Source organism: Humulus lupulus, chromosome 1 (assembly GCF_963169125.1).
Source record: "Humulus lupulus chromosome 1, drHumLupu1.1, whole genome shotgun sequence".
In the NCBI taxonomy this organism is placed as follows: domain Eukaryota; kingdom Viridiplantae; phylum Streptophyta; class Magnoliopsida; order Rosales; family Cannabaceae; genus Humulus; species Humulus lupulus.
In genome coordinates this window covers 48,132,383-48,155,924 of record NC_084793.1, presented here as the reverse complement: position 1 = coordinate 48,155,924, position 23,542 = coordinate 48,132,383, and the positions used below count along the sequence as shown (strand labels likewise).

General features: G+C 35.1%; 2 protein-coding genes across 2 annotated transcripts; both read right to left on the bottom strand.

Annotated features, from left to right (window-relative positions):
• Positions 1-4,227: 4,227 nt before the first annotated feature.
• LOC133814484 (antifungal protein ginkbilobin-like protein) lies at positions 4,228-4,956 on the bottom strand. The gene is made up of 2 exons (XM_062247440.1): positions 4,577-4,956; positions 4,228-4,324 (listed from the first exon to the last, which is right to left on the bottom strand). Exons 1-2 carry the CDS (start codon positions 4,954-4,956, stop codon positions 4,228-4,230), a joined length of 477 nt encoding a protein of 158 aa, XP_062103424.1.
• Positions 4,957-5,318: 362 nt separating this feature from the next.
• LOC133825622 (aluminum-activated malate transporter 13-like) lies at positions 5,319-8,483 on the bottom strand. Its single transcript, XM_062258559.1, has 6 exons — positions 8,116-8,483; positions 7,818-7,958; positions 6,788-7,060; positions 6,521-6,648; positions 6,257-6,400; positions 5,319-6,021 (listed from the first exon to the last, which is right to left on the bottom strand). Exons 1-6 carry the CDS (start codon positions 8,450-8,452, stop codon positions 5,701-5,703), a joined length of 1,344 nt encoding a protein of 447 aa, XP_062114543.1. The 5' UTR covers positions 8,453-8,483; the 3' UTR covers positions 5,319-5,700.
• Between the last annotated feature and the right edge of the window lie 15,059 nt (positions 8,484-23,542).

Here is a 23,542-nt window from a genome sequence, read left to right as displayed (position 1 = left end):
GAGATATTGATGTTGTACATGACACAAACTCATCCAATTTCATATTGACTGTTGAGCTCGAGGAGTTGGTTGTTCAACAATCTATTCAACAACAACATTCATAGGCACTGTCCCTCTACCTTATTCGACTGCTCAAAATACCAATGATTTTATTAATGATGATGAAGAAGAAGTCGAAGACGTAGAAGAAGCAGATGACGAGGATGATTTACTTGTTGACCTTAGTGATGATGATAACACCAACATGTTTCACCAATAGATTTTAATTTGATAAGTGATGACAGTGACTATTGTACTTAGTTCTTGTATCTATGTAAGAAAAACTTTATATTTAAATAATTATATATCAGAAATTTTGAACGATTTATGGATTTGTTATGTTGGGGATGTTTTGGAATTTTATGTGGTTCTTACAACTATATATTCATAAATAATATATATCTGATATTCACACTAACAAACAAATTTGGTCATGTTTAGTTTAAAGATGTCAGCAGATGTAGCTTCATACCATGGCGGAGATGGTGGTGGTCAAGATCTACTAGATCCTTCTACGATCCCATTGAGATGCGAGTTAGGTATTTTAAATTTTATTCTTTATTTATTTCTAATTAGACCTTATAATACAACATACTAAATTATATGATGCACTTATTTAAAACAATACAGCAGCTCCACCAAATAGAAAAGGCCGTGGGCCTGCTGATGAGAAAAATTTAGACAACAAAAGGCGAGAAGCTAACATGATGCTTGTTCAACTGAGGAATGGAACATGATGCTTTTGTCCGCATTTTGGGCACCCAAGTCACATAGGCGGTTCCAGGATATTACAAGGATTGGACAAGTGTCCCAAAACGGTATAAGGCCAATGTCATTAGTAAAGTGAAGGTAAAATTTTTAGAATTTACTTTAATAATAATTGTATTATAATTCCAGCACGATTAACATGTTTTCTCTTGATTGTAGCACATCTATCAAATAAATGAGCGCCCAGATTATACCACCCCCATTGACAGTATCGATGCTGAGATGGCTGAAAGATATCGAGATAGGAAAACTAAGCGGCACACCCACTTCAAAAAGTTCTACAAATGACCAGATGATTGGGACGAGGTCCTAAAGAATCCACCCAAAGATGTCAACACCGATGAGTGGAAACAAATTTGTGAGTTTTTCAAAAGTCCAGAGTTTATTGCGTGCTCCGTGAAGAACAAAATAAACCGAGACCAAATGAAGTACTCTACTACACAAGGCACGAAATCATTAGCGGCCACTCTTCACAAAAAAGTAAGTGAAAATATTAACTTAATTAAGTTTTATGAATCTATAAGTTCTCTAACATTCTCATTTTCTTTATTAGTTGAACCCAAACCTCATTGAGGAATGGAAGGAGTATCACTGGACTAAAAAGAACGAGAATTTTGTCAACGAGGATGCTGAACGAGATTATGTAAGTTTAACTTTATTATCAATTCATATACTTATATTTTTCTTTTGCATTATAATATTTTTTAAAAACAGGTTAAGTTTAACTCAACTCTTGAAGCTGAGACTCAGTAGACAATTGAATCTGGTATCGATGATTCTTCCTCGGTCGATCAAATGAAGATACTAAGCCAGGTTCTTGGTGAAAGGCGGGGCCACCAGCGAGGAGTTGGCCGCAAATTAAAGGGAAAAAAGTTAACCCGTCCCTCTCAAGACACTCAGTCTTAGGCACCACCTCAATAGTCAACTGAGAAAATACGTGAATTGGTTGATATTGTGAAGGTCATGAATGAGCAGCTTCAGTACGTGTATCAGCAGCTTCCACCTGAAAAACGTCGGGCAACAAACGTCGGGCAACAAACGTGGAGATGCACAATACACATCATCGATTTTTCGAGAAGTATGTAGCTAGGCTCGCCTGCACCAACTTTGCCATCTCAAGCTTCAACTTCAGCTTCTCAGCCTTCACCAGGCCATCTCAACACACCTGCACCAACTTTGTCATCCCAACCTTCGGCCCGGCCATATATGTATCAATGACTGTTGCCTCCGTACCCTCAGGCTTATCATCCTCATATGAGCGGACCTTCGTCCCAACCCCCGCATTATCATATGAGTGGACCGTTGTCTCAACCTCCGCCCTATCCTTATCCATACATGTATGGACCAGGAGGATCATCGTTACCTCCACAGTATCCATGGTCGATGCCTCCACACACACCACAGGCATCGCAACCACCACATGCACCAGAAGAAGGGGACAATATGGAGGACGACGAGGGTTGAGATATTTTATATATTATTATATTAAACAATAACTTTTAATTAATATATTATTGTATGGATATTTAATTTGGATAATATTGTATTAGTTGTGTAGTTTGAATAAATTATATATTTTATGCATATTTAATTTTGATATTATAAATTAAAAAATATTATTTAAATATTTTATTTTAATAGTTTTATTTTATTTTTTGATTATATAAATGTATTAGGGGCGACATTATTTTAGTTGTAGTGTTAATATTGGTCCTGTTCGATGTAACAAATACATCTGATCTTAACAACCTCCGCCCTATCCTTATCCATACATGTATGGACCAGGAGGATCATCGTTACCTCCACAGTATCCATGGTCGATGCCTCCACACACACCATAGGCATCGCAACCACCACATGCACCAGAAGAAGGGGACAATATGGAGGACGACGAGGGTTGAGATATTTTATATATTATTATATTAAACAATAACTTTTAATTAATATATTATTGTATGGATATTTAATTTGGATAATATTGTATTAGTTGTGTAGTTTGAATAAATTATATATTTTATGCATATTTTATTTTGATATTATAAATTAAAAAATATTATTTAAATATTTTATTTTAATAGTTTTATTTTATTTTTTTGATTATATAAATGTATTAGGGGCGACATTATTTTAGTTGTAGTGTTAATATCGGTCCTGTTCGATGTAACAAATACATATGATCTTATCTACTTTGCTAATCTTCTGGAAATGACATAACACTAAAATGTGTAAGTAGATAATATCGTAGATTGGAAAGTCAGTGTAAATCCTGTGCATTGACTAATCTTAGGACTAACTTATGTTTGATCATATAATCATATTTATATGCTCAGGATTTAATAGAAGTTTATATTAAACAAATAATCATGAAAATAAAACATGTGAGGAAAATGATTGACCAAGTCAAAATTGATTTATATTATTTTATTGATAATAAAATGAAATTACAAAGAAAATGAGTTTTAATTAGGGTATAAAACCCTAACAATAGATAGAAGTACCCTTAATAAATTTCATGCATCTAAAAATTAAAATATATAAATTTTTTATTATTGTTTCTTAATATTTCAAGAGAATATTTAAATCAATTACTAAAATAATATATTTGGTTATAATTAATTAATTAAGAATTGTTTAAATAGAAAACAAATGGGTGCTATGTTTTTTTTTGTTGAAATTCTATTTTACCCTTATAAATTAGAATTTATTTAATAAAATATGACATTGGGGACTTATATGGCCTAAAAGTATATGTTGGAATGTAATTGCTGCAAAATAAAGATAAATGTTGGGATCTAATTGCTACAAAATAAATATTGGAGACCTAAGTGATACAAGTAGTAAAACTTAGAGACGACAAGTGTTATTTACCCTATATAATATGGTATGGAAGCATTGTTGCAACAGTTTATTTGTTTTTTTCTTTTGTAACACATTGCTGATACCATATTAAAGGGAATTTATTTTCTGGTTTATTGACTTTTATTTGTATTTGTGTAGACGTGATTTCTTAATTCATGGAATACTCAATATTGTGTGTACCAATAAATATAAAGCTTATATAATAAGGATTCATATAGCAGAAAAGAGGAGTAGGATATGGAATATAATCACTTGCTCTGCATTACATTCGCAAGTGTAAAAAGCATGAATACATAGATGTAAATATATATAAATTTATATATTGCTTTTATGAAAACTAAGACTTTTCCATTGTTAATGACGAGAAGGTGAAGAGCATTCTAATCCCACTGAAGCCATAGTTGCCTTTCTCAGCCATGTTTATGCATCTTATCATCACTTTCTCGGTCTTTGTTCAAACGTATATATCAATATTGACTTTCTACTAATCCATTTCTGGTTGGAATCAAAGTGTCAAACTTCAGTGTCTCTGATTTGACAATAATGCTTAAAATCTATCAGTCATTCTTGCACTGAAACCGTAAGACTACCAATCAGGGGAATGAAATCTTTATTTCCCAGCAACCACTTATACAATGCATTCTCCAAAGTACTAATTCTAGATAAAAGTAGATTAAAATAGGAGAAAACTAAAAAAGACAAATTAAGCAAAAATAAAAGGCTAATCTTCTAAATGGTCAATCCATAGAAGTTCCACCCCACAAATCAGACAACACTGGCGCACTTCATGTTGATAGATACCAAATTCAATCGGATAAGAGGTCTTTTCCAACAACAAAGAAAAACCTTATTTTTGTTTTCATAAATTTTTTATTATTTTCATTAATCAGTAAAAGGGTATTGCTCATACCTAATTGCACAATCATGAAGCACAACTCGAGCCCCTATACGATTTTGACACGAGCCAAGCATGGCGGTTTTGGCAGCGCCGAGACACGCAAGGCAGTCTGAACTAGTTAGGTGTTTGTTACAAGTACCGTGACCATATGCAAATCCATTAGGATAAGGAGAGATGTCATACAACTCATAATTCTTGTGTTTTGGGGCTTCAATCAGCAATTCCTCGAAAACATAAGCAAGACTTGTTGCAAATGGATCTCCTGCTGTGTACTGACCCGAGTTGCACAGCACGGTTGTGACGTATGTGTTTGGAAGGCTTGTAACCACAAGAGTACTATACAAAAATCCAATTGTGATTATTGCAGCAAATTTCAGATGATGAAAACCCATCTCTCTCTCTGTTTTTTCTGATTAGGGATTCAGGTTTTGGTAAAGATTACCACGTTGACTCTTTCTTATTGGTTTTTCCATCCACAATGCAATAATTAAAGTTTCTTCTATTGTCTTACCCAATTGGTTTTTGGTATTATTTTGACTTGTTCCTCTTCGACTTGTTTCTTTTGTTTTATATCTTACAAGAATTTTCGATAGAATCAATAAAACTTATAGTATTTTTTTTCCCTGTTATGTACATATGTGCAGAGTGATTGATTAAATTTGTATATTTCTTATAGCGAAATGTTAAATTATTCTTTGCTAAGAAAATACTGTATAGACTGTAGTAATAAAAGCTACAAAAGTAAAAGGTCCAATCTTATATCTGTACATATATTCCAATAGTGGTTCCAACGAAAACAAAGTTCGATATATATATATCCCTCAGAGGACTCACAAAATTGTAGTCGGCAACTGGGATTTTCTGACTAGCTAGCCTCAGATAGATATGTTATACATGGCTTTAGTCACTATATATACAATAACAACATCCCAAAAACCTTTCTCTTTTCTTTCTTTTTGTGTTTTTTTTTTGGTTTTTAGTCATTTACGCCAATCTAGACTTTCCCAACCAAAGAATTATTCACGCCGTATACATCAGGCTGATCATCCTAATTTGATCACATATGTATATGTATATATATATAGCAATAATATAAAGAAAATTAAGCTGGAAAGCTTTCTAAATATATATTTATACTAACGGAAGGCAAGTTGGCCAAGTTCTTCAACCTCCTTAGCCAAATCTTCGACCTTTTCAATTATCTCCATCAAAGAGAAAACAAGTGTTGCAACCGCAAGTCCTTCGACATTCTCTAACTTTCCAGCTAGCTTGGAATTATCAGAAGCCACTGAGCTAAGCTCTATTCTCATGGCCTTCAGCTTGGGCAGAATTAGATCAGCTGGCTGGCATTTTTTCATTTTTTTTAAGCTTTCTCCAAGCTCTTTTAAGCTCCATCCAAGTGAAGATCCCACTGCTTCGCATGGCTCTCTAATTAACTGCCTCAATGTGGAGGAAGGCTATAAAACAACACAATTTCAACATTAAGTAACAGTAGAATACAATCAATTAGATAAATATTATATAAAAATTACGTACTAATATATATATATATAATTTTGATGAACAAAGGAAAATCCACGTATGTGCAACGAATATTTATGTGTATTTTTTATAGGGCAGATCATATTATGGTGAAAATGTAAATTCAACAATTAGTTTTATGCCATGCAAAAATAGAACATTTGTATGTACCTGTTTAGAGGATTGGAGACAACTTTTCAAGGAAATGATTGAGGAAGCCAGCTCTCTAAGGTGGTCGCCAAGTTGTAGGTACTTTCCCCATGGGTAATAAAGCCCAAATTTTCCATGCCATGGTTCCCATTTCGCAAAATTTGTCTGTAGTAGTATAAAAAAGCATAAACAGTTTGAGTAATTTATATAAAATGAGGGTGATTGAGTTCGATTCATAAAGATCATAAGATGAAATATTGTATTTATTATGATATGTATATATACCAGTTGTTCATCCTTGGCTTTGGAGTTTAGCACTAATTTGCAACTACTAGTGATCAAACTATTGGCCCTACTCGTACTTGGCTGATTTTCCGTATCGCTATCCACTTTGAAGTATTCCTCCAAGCATCCTATAATAAACCACAAAACTAGCATTATATATTACATTTACCCACAAAATGACAATAATTAAAAAATTAGCTGGAAAAAGGTGACAACTAGTTAATTGTAAATATAAGAAGTGGGTAGATAGAGGGTAGGTATATATACCTTCAAGAGAGCGGGCAAGGTGGTTGAAGTTGGAGGCTATAGAGTCGTGAAGTTCATCGCTAGCCCATGTGGGAAAGATGAGCAAGCTTATGAAGACGCAAACGGCGAAGCCCATTCCTATGGTGCACAGACGTTCACGAGCCAATTGTAAGACCTTCTCGGCACGCAAACCAGACACCACCACCAGATTGAATGTTAGGATGAATATCATTGCTCCGTAGTCATATCTTTTCTTTATTTTCGGTACCAATCTAGCGTATGTTGCAGCCGCACCTGACATTTTATTAAAAACAATACAAAATTATATTCACACATAATTAATATTATGTATAATTATATTCTAACCAAAATTTTGTAATATAATACTTCATAACTTTACAGTTAGTGGACCTTGTGTAGATGTGAAATATCAATTCTTTATTATATAGTGCTATGTTTAATTTTATGTATGTACTTATTATAACCCCCCGCCACCCAAAAAAAAAAGAAAAAATTAGGTAGACTCGATCTTGGGGATAAAACCTGTCCGCATAAATTCATTATATGTTTATAACATGCCCTAACCAACTACTGTACAGTGATTTCTTTCAAATTAATGTGGTGGATATCATGGCATGATGTATATATCTATGTATGTATGGCCGATTTAGACACACGTAATATACTCTTACTGTTCTTTTATAATTGATCACATTAACCACTACATAAATTTTAGTGCCACGTGGCCATCACGATTGTGAAGTTGGTTTTCTCTTATGACATAATAGAGAAAGTAATTATGAGTCTATAACCAAGGTCAATTTAGTGGAGATATAACCATTATTATGATTACCTAAGGTGTATATATATACATACGTATATACGTACGGCAGTATTAAAAATTGACGAGTTTTTGTTTTACTTGTATGATCTCCAAGAGTATTGGAACTACTTCTTTCTGGGATAAAAATATTATAGTTAGATGAATTGGAGCTAATTATAATAATTATTATCAGTTGTCATATATATATATATATATATATATACTTACCAAAGACAAATACAGAAGTGCCAACGATGATGGAATTTCCGGTTCCATGAACTTGTTGAGCAAAAGATGCCGCTAGACACCCCAGTCCTCCTCCCAATATGGTACCTAGCCCTCGGTTTAAACCTTTCCCAAGTGTAGCTCCTGATCAAATATATACGTACATATATACATATAAAGTTAATATATTACATGATAGAAAGACATATATTTATATATACTATATATGCATGTAATTTAATTTTCAAAGTACGTAGTTTTCTATTTTTAGAAAGTAGCCATAGTGAATTATATTACAAACCTGCGAAGAACTCAAAGATGACCACAACAGTCATGATTGCCCACATGGCATTATCTCCAACTTGCTCATAAAGAGGGTCAAGGAGATAGAGAAGCGAAACCAAAACCAAAGCAAGTCCAACCTTGACGCTATGAATTACCCTTCTCATCTTTTGCTTATCAATTCTTCTTGTCTTTTCTCTAACGTAGGAGGCCGTGTTGGAAATGAACGAAATTAGTGCTTTTGATTTCATCCTAGTATTTTCCTTTTTTGTGGGAGCTACTACTACTGCTCCAGCTTCAACAACATGCGACTCCGCATGTGGAATTGATATTACCACACTTGATGAATCCATCATTAATCGCCAAAATGAGAAAGAAGGAGAGATAGAAGGTCCCTTTGATCAGTTTGAGATATCTTGGAAAACCAGTACCTTTATAGCTGCGCTAGCTAGAATATATATATATATATATGGACCAGTACTAGTATTAATGATCATGAATCAATACATATGTTATTATATATATGATAGTTAATTGTGATAAGTTCGGTGTTGATAAATTTGGCTATGGTATAAACCCACTTATATAACATGGAGATATCCCCACGAAATGTCAAAAGTGGGAAGATACCTGTAGTGGTCACTGGTCATGAGCTCCAAAGTGGACAGGGCTATTCCACCCTTAACACGAGAAATTATATATATGACCTAAAAAATTGAGACAACCAAAAATATCACACCCTTATAAAAAGATATACATGTGTATATAAAAAATGCGTACTGCTCTAGTGGAACACGCTTGCATGGCACGATAATACTTCTGATGTACATATATATATAAATGTATTGTTACATTTGAACGTGGAGACTAGTCTTTTCGCAACAAATATATTATTGTACATTTATATATAAAAAAATCTACGCAATGCCGACCGTAGAATATTCTTGACACATTAATTGCGAGCTGATGTACTAGCTATAAAACTATTATTTATTATTATCATCTGAGACGACATATTAGTTACTACTATAGTACTTGCATGATCGATCGATCTTTGAGAGAGAGTGATGTCATACATACCTATACACATGCTTAAATGTTTCCACTAATGTAATATGTGATGATACCTATATTACATTTGTTTTCCACTAATGTAATGTTTTCCCTACTAGATTGCGCAATGATTCACCCATATTCATTTTGGTGTTATTCGCTTAGCTATTTCCCTTCATGCCAGAAAGGGTCTTCCAATTGGCTGCAGAATGGGTCTGCTCAATACCTGAATGAGGAAATACCAACATGCATGCATTGCAACCATAGAAACTACATTAAATGCAGGAACATTAATAATTACACTGTTCCCTAAATTTAATATGTCTCTCAAAGACAATCACTTGACTGATGCCTTCAAAGTTGAGGTCCAATTGGTTGGAATTGACCAAGATCTTACATCCATTGGAGCTACTTTTCACTACTAGATGTCATGCAGACTCCAAGATCACGCTCTGGAACTTTCTTTGCCAACAACTGAAGAAGCATTATTGGTCTCGATAGACTCTACCCAAGTTCCAACATGCACTCATATTCCAAGGAAAATCTCTACAAATGATCTTATGAATATTTTGCCCAGTTCATGTATAACAAACTATGAGATGCTCCATCAACCCCCAAAAGTTGTCTAGACTCTTACTGAACCATCTTATCATAAGAAAGAAGATAACTCTGTTGAAATAGTTTTTGACAGAACTCAAACAAAGACTCCCAGTTGCTTTACCACCCAGTACATGATGACTTCTGTCACACCAATTGATGTGGAAATTCAATCCTTTGATTCTCAAGGCAGCCCTATTTATGCTTTCGAATCTTTGGATGGACATAAGTATTGGGATGTTTGCGATTGCAAAAGATACCTAAATATAGAAGAAGACCTCCCAAAGCGACGTCCTAACTCAGGAAAACGACTTAAGCAATAGGTAGAGAAATGACAAAAAGGAACAGGATTGTTAGGCCAACCCTCTAGAAAGTTTGACTATATTGTCAAATATTCTGCTCCTAAAGACTTACCTGACTCTCCTTCAGAACCAACTAGATGGGACATTGAGCTTCCTTCAACAAACTCCCAAGAGCCTCCGCTTTCAGCTCCTCAACAGAACATTTTGCCATGCTACAAAAAAGCAACAAAATGGATGCGACATCATGGAGAAGCTTTTCTTGCTCAAAATCAGTTCCAACAAATTTCACAAGTATGCATAATGACTACTACTGATTATGAGTAAGATTTTCCTCCTCTCAAGAAATTTTATATACAAGACGACCAAGGTACAATTTCTCACCAACCAAAGGTTCAAAACCCCACAACCAGGAACGCGGATGGTTGTCCAAAACAAGGTCTTAAAGCAATTCGTGTTACAAAATATCATTATAGAGACAGCAGTAAAACAATCTCATTCAACTGTCATCGATAAACTCACTGCAAAAATCCAACAGACTCATGACACTACTACAAAAACACCTTTTTAGGACACATTTTTAGGATACTCACATAAATGCGAGTCCTTAAAGAATTTGTTTTAGGACTCGCGAAGCGAGTCCTAAAAGTTTGAGTTTTTTTTTAAACAAATACCTCCTGGACTTTTTAGGACTCGCATTGTGAGTCATAAAAACTTATGTGTATCATAAAATTTTGAATTTTAAAAAATTTCAAATTCCCTCCAATTTTTTTTTAACAAAAGTTTTATTATTATATATTCATAAAAACAAAAAAAAAATCACTCAGCCCATTTTTCACTCTCTCTCCTCGGTTCCCTCTCTTTCTCTCTCCCTCTCTCCCAAAGTACCAACGCCGAACGACTGCCGTCCCGTCTCCGACCACCGCCACATGTCGGACCGGTGGAAGCGCTGTCTCCCAAAACCCCTGACCCCCGGAGTTGGCGACCTCACGCGCGGCCTAAGGCCCTCAACGAGGCACTTGAAGTTCGATCGTTCATGGGTTTCTCCCAAACTTTCCGAGCACATTTCGGCCACCTCAAGCCACCACGAGCTGAACCACCACCACCACCACCATACTCCTTGCTTCTTGGAATTTAAAACCTAATAGTTTGTTTTCCGAACCACCACCTTTGAATGGTGGCGCCGCCACTGTCGCCGAAGCCCCACCGCCGGATTCAAAACCCACCAATTATTTTTTTAAGAATAAAAAATAAAACTTTTCAGGACTCACATTCTTTTAAGACTCACATTGTTTTTAGGAATCGCAATGCAAGCGAGTCCTAAAAACCCCAGTTTTTAAGGCTCTCAAATAGGGGACTCGCGCCCCGCGAGTCCTAAAAAGCCTTTTTTGTAGTAGTGTGAAGAGCTTCTAGCCATAATTAAAGAAAACTCAGTCTTGATGCCAGTATTCCTAATGTATGAAGCCGAGATGAAGAGCCTTAAAACTCAATATGAATCCCTTAAGAACCAGTTCTGCCAGTAAGAACCGACAAGGGCTCCTTCAACTAGATATTTGGGAACTTCTTCCCCGTTCGGGATAACTACGACGCCGGTTCCTTAGCACTTTGCTACAATACCAAAGACCTCCCAGCATTTTCCTATTGCTGGATTTGTGTAAGAAGACTCTGTTGTAAGACTAAGACGCATGCTTGATGAAAGTCAACAACAGAAGACAAAAAAGGGGAAGAATAAAGAATCACCAAGCCAACCGACAGACGAACTTTAGCAACTTATGGTTCACCTAGCCACAAATCTGCTGTCATGAATGATTCAAAATACAAGCACTCTCCACACCGCAGAAAAAGAAACAGACTCAGACGATCAAAGCTCTTCGGCTAGTTCAGACAATTCTTTAGATGACTGGTCTGAAGAAATAAGTTCAACTTCTAATGATACTATACCTAGTGATCCCGAAAGCTTATCCAATGAAAACTTATCCAGCGATAACGATGGAGCATTTCCACATTTGATGGTTCAACCTGCTGAATCAAACTCACATACCGAACCAATTATCACAAGTGAAGATGAAAGTGGAACTGAATCAACAACACCACATGTTCCCCAAAAACGAAAGAGTAAAAGTTCAAACTTTCAAACTTTTACTTTAGATGACCTCCCTCCATCAAAATGGCGTGAAAGGTTCCAAGAGTTTCAGGCTTGGCTCAGCCTAGAATCACAAAGACCAGGAGCATAAACAAGAACGGTTCTCCTCAACTTTGTCTCTCGTTTTACAGGTACCCTACAAGACTGGTGGACACGTCTGGGAGATTATAGATAGATGGCACTTTTACAACTTTCATCTGTCACCAATGCCCTGACCTATCTATATATTGAATTCCGCGGACAGGACACTCAAGTCACTGAAAGACTACGCGCAAAATTCTTCAAACTAAAATGTTGTTCAATAGATAAGAGAGATTTGGAGAAGCATTATAAAAAGGTGACTCAACGATTCTACTAAATAGGTGGAATTGATGATCCAAATCTAAAACAAGCTTTCCTCTCCTCCCTACCAGAATCAATAGGAGAAGAAACCTTTAGACTTTTGTCGAGAACAGGAAGAACCCTAGCTAATGTTACGATTGGAGAAATCTATCAGCTAGTTCTAAAGGCATTAGAAAAAATGCACTCTCAGCACAAATTTATCCAAGAATTCATGAAACAATCCAAGAAGCTCGGAAAGGTTTGCAGCCAAAAGGACCTGCAAATCAAATGTCCATCAAAATCAGCATGTTCTTGTCTCCCAGAAAAAAAAGGAAACACAACAAAAGGTTTAAAACCTTTAAGACCTTTGAATCCTCAAAGGAAAATGGACGTCGCTCGTTCAAATTTCTAAGGAGGAAGCGCTCTTTCAGGAAGAATTCTGACAGATGTTTCATCTGTTGAAACAAAGGACATTATGCCAAACAATGCCCCAAAGGGAAAACTGCCAAACTAATCTCCTACATTCAACAAACAACTGGCGTATCTCTTGAAGAAAATGACCTAGAATCCATCTTCTCTACAGATGACGAGATAAATCAAGAGTCCCTCTGTGCATTTGAATAACTGAAGGCTTCAGATGAATTCTACCACATGGCAGCTATCAATACAACACATCCATCACAAATCATCTCCATGCAGATCCTCTCTACAAAATATGCTCAGCCAGTCAAGGTAGCAGTCTTCTTTGATACGGGAGCATCATACACCATGATGAACCCTGATGTTCTCCCTCTAGAATATTGGAGAAAAGAAAAATAATTCATCCACAATGCAAATGGAAGCATTTTCTGTATAGAACTCATCAATAAACCAATTAAAATATAGTTCTTCCCAGGATGCTCTATCATTCATAGAGTAATTGGCTCAAAATTACTAGGGAAAGATCTAATTATTGGTTTTTATGTCTACACCAAGAAAAAGGGTTTACGAATCCTTCCTGGTGGCCTTGGCTACAATCAACATTTTTCTCCACGGGAATTTATACCAAACTATTTTTTAATGCCTCCTGATCCATTCTCCAAGTTCAGACAAAAGCTCATTGAAAATTCCTATGCCACAAGTCATGCCGAAGTTCCTCCAAAAATATGAACGCCCTCTATGGAAAAATCAACAGTTCTTCATCAGTTTACCATTCAAGCTCAATGAAGACATTAACCCTACCAAGGCAAGTCACCCAGTCATGAACCCATAGCATCAGAAAATGCCAACCGAGAAATGCAAAGAACTACAATAACAAGGATTGATCGAACCAACCACCTCTTCATGGGCATGCCATGCTTTCTACGTCAATAAGAGAACAAATAGGCTCGGGGAAAACAAAGACTGGTCATCAATTACAAGCCCTTGAACGAATTTTTGACAGATGATAAATTCCCCCTACCAAACAAGAATTCCTTATTAGCAAGCCTATCAAAGGCTCAAATATTTTTGAAATTCGATCTAAAGGCGGGATTTTGGCAATTGGGTGTCAAACAAGAAGATAGGCCCAAAACGTGCTTCTGCATTCCAAATCACCACTATAAGTGGACTGTCCTTCCTTTGGTCTCAAAACAACCCCATCACTGTTCCAAAAGGCCATGACCAGAATCTAAGGTCCCATTCTAGATAAGGCCAAGATATACATTGATGATATATTGCTCTTCTCACAAGATGAACAAGCCCATCACAATCTACTAGCCCAATTCATCTCTCTCACAGAAGCCCATAGGGTCATGTTATCTGAAAAGATGATGATCATTGGACAAGCCCAAATTGACTTTCTGGGAATGAAGCTTATTAAAGGCCAATATGAGGCCCAACCTCACATAGCCCAAGAATTACTAAAGTTTCCCGAAAAGGACTTCACAAAGGCTTGAATCCAACAGTTCTTAGGAATTGTAAACTATTTATGGGATTTTGTCCCGCGACTTTTGGAAATGACAAGACCACTCAGTGACATGCTTAAAAAGCAAACTCCACCATGGAAAACTGTAGTAGTAAAAAAACTAAAGGAGATGATGCAGACATTACCACCTCTGAAGATTCCTTCTAATGGAAAAATAATCTTGCAGACAAATGCTAGTGATCGGTATTGGGGAGCTATCCTAATTGAACAAGACAAGACAAGGAAAAGAAAAATATGTGGATACAAGAGTGACCACTTCAAAGATTCTCAGCTCTACTATCATTCTACCCTAAAAGAATTATTGGCGATAAAGATGGGTATTACAAAATTTGAATTCCATACGATAGGTCATCATTTCTTGGTAGAAACAGACTTTGCCGCATCAAAAGGAATGATCAGTATAAAGAAGAGCAAGACGACAAATGCCCAACTTTTGAGATTGACAGTTTCGTTTGACAACTACTCTTTTGACATTAAACACATCTAAGGCAAAGACAATACTGTGGGTGATTTTTTAGCCTCAGGAAACTCACCAAGAACCATCCCCATTGTCGCCCAAAAATCATCACATACCATCCCATTCATACTCATGATGGATTCTTCCTCTTCTGTCAAATACAATCAATATTTTCTCCGGAATGCAAAAAATATCCTTTCGAAGACGTCCCACAAATTAGCCAGAGAAAGAGCAACTCACAGAGCAATTTTTCTTCAGAATTTTATGATTTCCAAACTTGGACTTTCTATACAAAATGACTTTGGAATCCATCCAAAGTATCCATTTTCCCAAATCCTACCTCTTCGAGATGCTAGCTTCACACAAAAACTAGTAGCTCACTTTTTAAGGTATTTTTGGCCAGTGTTTTTACCATAGCTGTCAAGGTACAAACTATGGCCTTGCACACATCCATAAAATAATTCTTGGACCAAGAAAGGTTCAAACCGGCTTACCACGTCCAAATGGACATTCTGTCCTGGTTCGCTCCATTGGAAAAATGGAAAAAGGTCCTATCGGCTAAATGGAAAAAGGTCAAGAATGACAGGCCCACTTTTATCTACCCACCATGCCCAAATGTTGCCAGCCTAATGAATTGTTATACTGTTCTCTTTCTTAGTCTCAATGCCAAACTTGAAGCAGAATTGAATATAGTTATCAATCCATCATTCAAAGTCTACGGGTCAAAAGAAGAGCCACTATGTGGTCTTGGGGGCCAAGAATACATGGACATCCAAAAAAGTCTGTTTGAGAAAAATCAAATTATACCTCCTGAATTATGGCCCAAGCCAGAAGAATATTCTCCTTGGGAAACGTTCCCTTCTGACTATACTTGCAAAATAATGAGGGCCCTTGAAGCCTTCCATATTGCGGAAAATGAAACAAATTAGGCCGCCAAACTCAAAGAAACTTTAGAGAAAAAATATCCGTCACTATACGAATTGACTGATACTGATGGGGTAATTTTGCGAAAAAGTAATTACTTTGAAGATTATCAAGACCCACATGCCGACACTGTCGATATGCAAGATCCTTATCTCTTCCAGTACACAGGAAAATAATGGGATATGGGAATACAGACTACAACTCCTGCCCTCCAGCTGGAGTGATCAGGATGAAGAAGAACAGATAGAATAGAACCCACTTCATGAGGACCCAACATATGATTATGACTAATGAAACAATTTTTAAATAAACATTATGTATTTTAGCCTTTTTCTTTGGTCAGGGAATCTTATCACTTATCTTGTATGCTTTTGTCATTTAGCCTTTTGCTTTGGACATGGAATCTTATCCCTTATCTTGTGTACTTTGCTTTATGCTCTGGTTAGGGAATCTTATCCCTTATCCAGTCCCATCTATGGTTTGTTTTGACTAGGGTGGGTTAAGTTTGTATGCTTAAGTACATGGCTATATAAAGTCATCATCTCTCTTTGTGTGAGGCAGAGAATTATGAATTAATAAAATATCAGAGTGTTTATTATCAAAAATGTTCTTCTAAATCCTTCCTTCAATGATTTCTGAAGTAGAGATAATATGCAATATGGATCATATCTAAAGGCAACTACTGTTATAAGTTATTAGATTAACCTTCCAGTTAATTGATCTAGCAATCTATCCTTTATGATCGTAAGTCACGCAGTTTGGAGTGTAAGTTGTGCAGATCCATGTGAGAAATTGTTGGGTTTATTAATTCGTTAGTTTATCTAACTAACTTATAGCAGGAACCCCTTAAGTAAATATTTACATCTTGGCAGTCGATGGAGCTTAATCTCGACACACTACTGGCTAGCTAGAGCAAAATTATTTCATGCAACATCTCACTTTTTAGATTTGTATTTCGTCAATGGCTATGTATATAGTGGAATTTTCAATAGTAATATATAGAGTTCCAGATCCGAGGTGTACATCGATCGACTACTTTATGAACGATGGTCTTTTGGTAATCATATTAATTGTACTATATTCATGTAAATGGGATGCAAACTACCAAGTCGATAGTTATGCTTGTAATATATGTGTAACTTTGGTCTTTAGATATGCAGTACTCACTACAAGAAAAAGACTCTACAACGACGACAGCTATTGCGACGACTCCAATGACTTGTCATCATTGTAGGGTACTAGGAATTTGGAGGGAACAAGAGGCGGTAACTGACTCTACAGCGACGACATACTGTCGCTGTATGGTCTTCGTTGAAAGAAAGAGAAAAGAATGTTATTCTATAGCAAAGTGTAACGCCCCAACTAATTTTAAGACTTTGGACCATTAAAACTACTATACATAGACACTATTTTCAAGAAAACATACATAAGAAATATTCACAACTTTATCAAAAACTCTAAAGTAAAAGTTGAAATACATAAATGTGGGGTATGTGATCCCATTGTTTAAAAAAAATAAAACATAACTTTAAACTTAAATGAAATTGTTTACAAAACTAAATGCGGAAAATATATAAAAACATAATAAAAAGACTAAAAATAACGTCGTCCTCGAACCGTCCACGCAGTTCATTGAATCCCTTCATCCTTAATACACAAACCAAGCTGCCAAGAATCCTTCCACCGCCATAACTATTTTCCTGCATACATAAAAATAAAGGAATGAGCCTAATGCCGAGCAAGGAAAATCTACTAGTACATACAACATAAACATAAACATAAGACTATATCAAAATCATATACTATAAAACATCTATTACAGCTCTAACCCATGATCATGGTAAACATTTGGGGTTTGCTAGCTAACAACTACAAGCCTCAAAATACATTGAGGTTTGCTAGCTAAGCAACTATAAGCCCCTAAACAACATAAAAACATTTGGGGTTTGCTAGCTAACAACTATAAGCCTCAAAATACATTGAGGTTTGTTAGCTAAGCAACAATGAGCCCCAAGGACTAGAAGACACAAGCATATATCATATATCATAACACATAAAATATTATAACATAAGCATATCATAACATATAAGCATATAAACACTATCCTATTTTCCTTACCAAAACCGGGATAATTGAGAACAAGGATGGGACTTGGAACACTCCTAAAACCAAGAATAATAATGGTGAGTATTTCTAAAGAAAAGAGATAAAAAGAATAGAACTAAACCACCAAGAAGAAAGTTACCGAAAAGACACCTTAAGTTCAAAGAACTTAAATACCTAACCAAGAGTTGAAACAACGAGTTAGGATCTGAATGAAAACTAAAGAAAACTAAAGAATCATATAGAAATGAACATAAAAATAAGAATACCTTTGGATGTACTAGAACTGATCTACACCTCGATATTGAAAGCACACTATATCTAACTTCCCAAGTGTTTATAAAGCGTAAGATGATAAAGCTTTTATCCCAAACCCAAGTGTATCTCTCTATAAGTGTTGCTACGAGTGTTCAACTAAGTCCCGGCTTGAACCAAAATCCACAGTAACTACTACTACTACTACTACTAAGGATAGGGAGGGGGAACTCAACCGTCCAGAGTTGGTTGCCTATTTGCACCCCCTATAGTAGAGTCCATTTTAAACCACTGGTCAGTTATTTTGTACTCTATAGCGACGACATGACGTCGCAATAGTGCAAAAAAAAACGTGGGAAAGTGAACTGTCATGAAATTTAAGTCAAATTTCACTCATTACAGCGACGACATGTCATCGTTGTAGGGTAGACGCGTAGCACGTGGCAAGATTCGTGTAATCATTATCCTACAGCGATGACATGTTGTCACTGTAGGGTTTCACGGTTTGAGTGAAACGGTGTGTTTAACCTAGACGAAGACATTTTATTACCTATAGCGGCAAAGCCTTTCTTCCTCATTTCTGGTGGTTTTCCTCCGAAACAAAGACGTTTCTCTGTGTTTTCCTCCGCCGCCCAAAGCTGCCCAAGGAGTTCCAACGCCATTTTTGGCCCTCCATTGTTAAGGTTAGTTCTTTTATACCCAATAATGTAGTTATTTCTTTTAATATTAGTTATTTTATGATTATTTGTGTGTATTTTGCATGTTATTGTAATGGGTTTGTTAAAAATTTTATTGATTTTTTTTTTGTTTTTAGATTGTATTGGAGCATCCCGAACCTTTGCCTAATTCATTGATATCATCTCGAGCCTTTGGGTATTGTTTGTAATTTTTATTTTGTTTTGTTATTGAATAGTATATTAATTGATAAATGTTTGTTAAATTTTTTGTTTTTTTTTTGTTTTTTCAGGTTGCATTGGAGTGTTTGGATATAATCTCTAGCTTTTTGGTATTGTTTCTAATTTTTAATATCTTCTGTTTTGTTTTGTGATTATTAGCGTATTGATAAATAATGATAGTTAATTTGTATACATAAATAGTTTTAAATTAAATTTTTATGTTTGTTAATTTTATAGTTAATTTGATATTAAGTTATGAAAAATTGTTAGGTTAGATTAGTTTTTTGTTTTCAATTGTATATATGTTAGGTTAAATAAATTTGTGTTTCGAATTATATATATGTTAGGTTAGATAAATAATATGTTGATTTGAGAATATGTTTATAATATGTTTCAGTTGTTTATTTGTGAATTCAAATAATTGTATTAAATTTTATGTATGTTTTGGGACTGGTGTATATGTTTTTATGCAGATTTTAAATTTTGGGGTAGGCTAGATTATAGCCGTTATGCTGCCGAAATTTTTGTAGATTTAGAAAAACTAAACATTACAAAATAGTTTTAAAGTTAGTGTGCTTAAAGTTTTTAACTAATAAATTTTAAAGAAATTAATAAAAATTAAATAAAAAAATTATAAATTATAAATTAAAAAATAATTTTACAAGTATAAAACTTTAGTAATATTTATTATATAAAATAAGTAGAAATTAAATTAATAATCTTTAATGGAAATGTAATAAATTTATAATTAAATATTTGTTTATTTAATTAATTTTATAATATATTCATAAAATTTAATAATATATGTAGATAAAATAGGTAATTAAGTTAACTTTAATCTTAAAATTAAGTTAAAATAAAAATAATAATTCTAAAATAATAAAACTTTATTGTTATTTTTTTAAAATAAAAAGTGAAAAATATATTAAGAATTTGATAATTTTTAAATAACATAATAATAATTATAATTAAATATTTGATTATATAATGAAACTTTATGATACATTCATAACTAACAATAATATATATTCATAAAATTTAATAATTTATTCATAAGATTTCACAATTTACTTGAAAAAATTAGTGTTTTGGTGATAAAAAAAATTATTAGCAAATAAATGTAGTTTTTTATGATTATCACATTGTGATAATTTGTTTTCCACTTGAATCAGTTATGACGATTGACAAAAGTTGGATAGCTAATAGACGACGCAACTATGATGAGTTTTGGAATGGTCTTCAAGCATTTATACAAATGACCAAGAATCATGTGAATGCTCCGGGAGAAGTCAGATACCCATCCGTTCAGTGTGTCAATATGTTGAATCAGAAACTAGATGTGGTGGAGGCTCACATACATAAATATGGGTTTCTGCAGCGATACATGAAGTGGACCTACCACGGTGAAGTTGATATTCCTCCAGTAGTGGACGACGGGGCTCTAGTGACTAATGAGATGATTGACATCATCAATGACTTTATTGGTGAACAAGACACTAACGACTAAGGCGTAAATGAAGGAATTTCAGATGGTGATGGCATTAGTGCGAAGAATCAATTTGATGACTTGTTTCAAGAGGTCGAAGCTGAGTTATACCTTGGTTGTACTTGGTTGCCTTCCTTGAACTTCTTGGCGAAGATGATACAAATGAATGTTATGAATAAATGGACAAATAGTTCCTTTGATGAACTTTTGAAGTTTATGAAATTTGCATTCCCAAAGGAGAATAAGATTCTGACTTCATTCTATGAGTCTAAGAAAAAAATGAGGAAGTTAAGGTTAGGTTATCAATCAATTCATGCTTGCAATTACGACTGTTGTTTGTTCTAGAAGGAGAATTCCAAAACACATAGTTGTCCTGTATGTGGTGAGAGCCGATGGGCTGACAAAGACACAAAGGGGAAAAAAGTCGCCCAAAAAGTGTTGCGATACTTCCCTTTGACTCCTAGGTTGAAGCGTCTTTATGGTTCAAGGCATATAGCAAATGATATGACCTGGCATAGTACGGGACGGTCGAAAGAAGATGGTGTGATGCACCATCCTGTTGATGGGGGTGCTTGAAAATAATTTGATTCAAGATATCCTGATTTCTCCAAAGAACCCAGAAACGTTCGATTAAGTTTGGCTGCTGATGGTTTTAATCCATTTGGTAACATGAGTCTATCTTACAGCATGTGACCGGTAATATTCTGCACGTACAATATGCCTCCTTGGTTCTGCATGAAAGAGTCATCATTCATGCCGACCTTATTGATTCCCAGTCCGAAATCACCTGTGAAGGACATGGATGTGTTTTTGAGGCATGTGGTAGACGAATTGAAGGAGTTGTGGGATCACGGAGTTCAAACCAGAGACGCTACAACGAATAGTGTATTTAGAATGCGTACAACACTATTATGAACTATCAATGATTTTCTGACCCGTAGTAGTTTGTTTGGTTGGAGTGGCCAAGGATATATGGTATGTCCTTCATGCAACGAAGACACCCCTTCATGTCGGGTAATTGGGAAGACGACTTATGTTGGTCATAGAAGATTCTTATCTTCTACGCATAAGTGGAGGAAGAGTCCCTTGTTTGATGGGAATTATGAAAAGGACATCCACCAAGAAAATTCATTAGTCAAGACATACTCTAACAATTAGCGCATATTCCAGATCATTTTCCAGGTAAACGTGTCAGTTTTGGGGGTGTAAAAAGAAAGCGAGATCCAAAAGAGCTTAATTGGAGTAAAAAGAGTATTTTCTTTGAACTTGATTGCTGCTCCAAAATTGAATTGAAGCAAAACTTAGATGTGATGGATGTAGAGAAATTTTTTTGCGACAGTTTACTCAGTACTTTTCTTATGAATGAGAAATCTAAAGACACCACCAACGCATGAGTAGACTTGAAGAATCATAGTATCTGAGAAGAGTTACACATCAAGGAAGATGGTACAAAGTTGATCAAACCACATCCTATGTATTCTTTCACACCGGATGATAAATGATTTTTTTGTCAGTTTGTTAAAGGATGAGACTTCCTAATGGATTTGGTTCAAGTTTCTCTAAGAAAGAAACCGGTAATGATGGCAACATTGTTGGGTTGAAATCCCATGATTGTCACATTTTTATGCAACGTCTATTGCTGGTAGGAGTTTGAGGCTACATGGATAAGTCTATTTCGAAGAAAATCATTGAGATTTACAATTTCTTTAAGAAAATTTATGCTCGTAGATTGGTTGTTAAGGGCATGGAGAATGCAAAAGATCAAGTGATACAAATTTTTTGCAAGTTGGAGTTAATTTTTCCTCCAGCCTTTTTTGACATAATGATTCATTTAATTCTTCATTTACCGCAAGCAGCTATCCTTGGAGGACCAGTTTACATGAGGTGGATGTATCCGTTTGAGCGATATATGAAGAAGTTGAAAAATTATGTCAGGAATAAGGCGCGCCTTGAAGGTTCTATAGTGGAAGATTATGTTGTCGATGGAGCTTTGACTTTTTGTTTGCAATATCTTCAGGGCGTATAGACTAAATTTAATCGTCTGTAAAGAAATATGGATATTGTTATTCCTAAAAGACAGTTGTCAGTTTTTGAATCACAATGTCGTCCAAGTAGCAAAAAGAAAATCATCTCCCTTGACTATCTTCATCGAAAACAAGCTGAGTGGTTTGTACTCAACAATTGTCCTGAAATCCAACCATATATGGAGTAAGTAGCTCTACGCATATATGAATTTTTTAAATTTAATTCATAACAAAATGTTATCTTGCCTTAATCCTTGTGCTATACAGTGAATGCCTTCAAGAAAATTCAAACATAAATCTTTAAAAAGATTTCCCTAGCTGGTTCAAATTGAAGGTAAATTATCGAAAGTACAGAATTCTTACGAAATTCGTATCAATTAATACTGTTGACGCCATTTTTTGTCAACTTATAAAAAAAGAGCAATTATACAAGAATAGACCAGAGGAAATGAATAAAAATAATGAAAACAAGATCTTTTTATGTGGTTCAGCAGTTAAAATCTGCATAGTCCACGAGTCTATATTATTAGCTCTTTGGAGTCTTCTGGAAACTTTCAGAGAATAGGTGCCTAGAGTTTTCTCTCCAAATCTCAATATTCTGGTCCTCTAAAAATGAAGTTTACATCTCTATTTATAGAAAAGGTTTCAAAATTCGTTCCAACATATTTCAGGAAGATATTCTGTAAATCAAATAATATAATGCCAATAAATGCATTATTTGCTATGTATGCGGTAATATCCCATAGAACGCGAGATTAAATAACTAATTAAATCATATTCCTTAAACATAGGGAATTTACAACAATAAGTACGTTCACACATAACCGACTAGTTTAGACACCATATCCATGTGCCTTCGAGACCATTTGCCTATTACGAGCTCGTTTTCTCACTTCGCCTATGCTCCCAACAAGTAACCATTGACGAAGCCATCACCTTCAA

Coding starts and splice junctions, on each gene's coding strand:
- LOC133814484 (XM_062247440.1), bottom strand. CDS start 4,956: ATGGGTTTTCATCATCTGAAATTTGCTGCAATAATCACAATTGGATTT. Junction 4,325..4,576: donor CTTCATGATTGTGCAATTAG/GTATGAGCAATA, acceptor ACTTTTATCTAG/AATTAGTACTTTGGAGAATG.
- LOC133825622 (XM_062258559.1), bottom strand. CDS start 8,452: ATGATGGATTCATCAAGTGTGGTAATATCAATTCCACATGCGGAGTCG. Junction 7,959..8,115: donor CATCTTTGAGTTCTTCGCAG/GTTTGTAATATA, acceptor ATATTTGATCAG/GAGCTACACTTGGGAAAGGT. Junction 6,649..6,787: donor CCTTGCCCGCTCTCTTGAAG/GTATATATACCT, acceptor GGTTTATTATAG/GATGCTTGGAGGAATACTTC.